The sequence below is a fragment of the Emiliania huxleyi genome, assembly GCF_000372725.1.
Source record: "Emiliania huxleyi CCMP1516 unplaced genomic scaffold EMIHUscaffold_4494, whole genome shotgun sequence".
NCBI lineage: Eukaryota > Haptophyta > Isochrysidales > Noelaerhabdaceae > Emiliania > Emiliania huxleyi.
This window is the reverse complement of record NW_005198615.1, coordinates 1-1,716: the sequence shown is the minus strand read 5'-3', so window position 1 is coordinate 1,716 and position 1,716 is coordinate 1. Positions and strand designations below refer to the sequence as shown.

Here is a 1,716-nt window from a genome sequence, read left to right as displayed (position 1 = left end):
GGCGCTGGGGTCCCCTTCGGGTGCATCGTGACAGCTGACGGCGGGATTTCCACTGGTTCGTCCTCCTCGGAGTCGTCTTCCCCGGCTTCCTCCCGTTCGGCTCTACGTCTAAGTGCGGGCTATTTTTTTTCTCCTTTCGTCGGCCCACAGTTCCGCGGAGCCCGAACGCTGCCATGGCACCCGGCGCCTCCACCGGCGCCCTGCTCCACCGGCTCCTCCACAGGCTCTCGCCGTCGGCCCCGGCGCGCTGCGACGGCGCGCCGCCGGCTCCCACCGCGGCGTCCGAGCTGGAGGGAAAGGTGACGCACCTGATGGAGCTGCTCAAGGCGCATGAGTCGCGGGACGCGGAGGCGTCGCGGCTGCAGCAAGCGCTGCAGCGCCAGGAGGAGGCGGACGCCGCCAAGCTCGTCGAGTTGATGCGACGGCAGGAGGCGGCGAGCGCGGCGGCGGTCGAGGAGGCCAAGGCTGCGATCGAGGCGCAGCTGGTCGAGCGATTCCGCGAGGAGCAGGCGGCGGCGGCGGAGGCGCACTCAGCGCAGCTGCAGCAGCTGAGCGCGGAGCACTCGACGCAGCTGCAGCAGGCGGCGGCCCTCCTGGAGGCGCAGGCGCGCGAGAAGTTTGAGACGGCGGTCGCGCACGAGAGGGTGATTGCGCGCGAGGCGCAGGAGCAGGCGGTGCTCGCAGAGAGGCTGGTGAGCGGAACCTCTCCCCTCCCGCCTCCCCGCCCGCCTTCCCTCCCGCCTCCCGCCTCGACTCCCCTGCCTCACTCCTCCCGACCCATCCCTCACTCCTCACTCCGCCCGCCTCTCCTCTCCCCTCCCTCCTCCCCTCCTCCCCTCCCCCCTCTCCCCTCTCCTCCTCCCCTCCCCCCCTCCCCCCCTCCCCTTTCCCCCTTCCTCTCGCCTCGCGCCCAGCCCAGCCCCGCCACCTCACCGCCCTCCCAGGCGTATCTCTCCGCCCTCAAGCAGCTCGAGCTCGACGTCGACGTGCTCACACGCGTCCTGGCGCGCCTCAGACCCCCTCCTGCCGCGGCCCGCCGCAGACACTGCCGCTAAGGACCCGCCCCTCCCTCCCCCGCCCCCTCCCCCGCAGGCGCACGACAGCTCGTACAAGAGCACATCGCACGCCGTCCTCCAGCTCTCCGCCGCCCTGCGGCCTGTCGACGGACCTCTCCCCTCGCCCGCCTCTTCGGGCGGCGTGCAGCGGCGCGCCCTCGCAGACGTCGCCGCGAGGCTGCAACCCTCTCGCCCTCTCCGAGGTGTCGGGCAACGTGCTCGCCGGTGCACCGCTGGACTCGTCATGAGTAGGCTAGAGGACGACCTCCTCTCGGAGATGTCAAAGGAGCGCGCGCACACACACACATCCACACACACACATACCTCCCTCGCCCTCGCCGCCACGCCTCGCCGCCTCGCGGCTGCCTTCGCCTCCGCCGCCCGCCCACCCGCCCGCCCATCCACCGCAGGCGCTTGCTTCGAGCCCGAGCGCGCCCGCGACGCTGCAGCAGCTGCAGGAGCGCTTCGTGCGCGTGCAGTACGCCGGCCAGCAGGCGCCCTCCTACCTCCCTGGGGAGAGAGGCATCGGACCGTCCCACACCCTTCTTGCAACTTCCCGTAGGCGACCCTCGTCCCCGAGGGCGGAGGCATGTGGGGCCACGCCCTCGCCGGCTCGGTGCCCCCCCCCCCCCCCTTTTCCCCCCCCCCCCCCCTCTCCCCC

At 72.6% G+C, this 1,716-nt stretch overlaps 1 protein-coding gene across 1 annotated transcript; it reads left to right on the top strand.

Moving 5' to 3' along the window:
- Positions 1–173: 173 nt before the first annotated feature.
- EMIHUDRAFT_124217 (hypothetical protein) lies at positions 174–1,671 on the top strand (the record flags this gene model as incomplete). The annotated part of the gene is made up of 5 exons (XM_005768788.1): positions 174–692; positions 945–986; positions 1,093–1,158; positions 1,466–1,522; positions 1,618–1,671. Coding segments are annotated over 5 exons (738 nt in total), but the record flags the coding sequence as incomplete, so codon positions are not given.
- Positions 1,672–1,716: the final 45 nt, after the last annotated feature.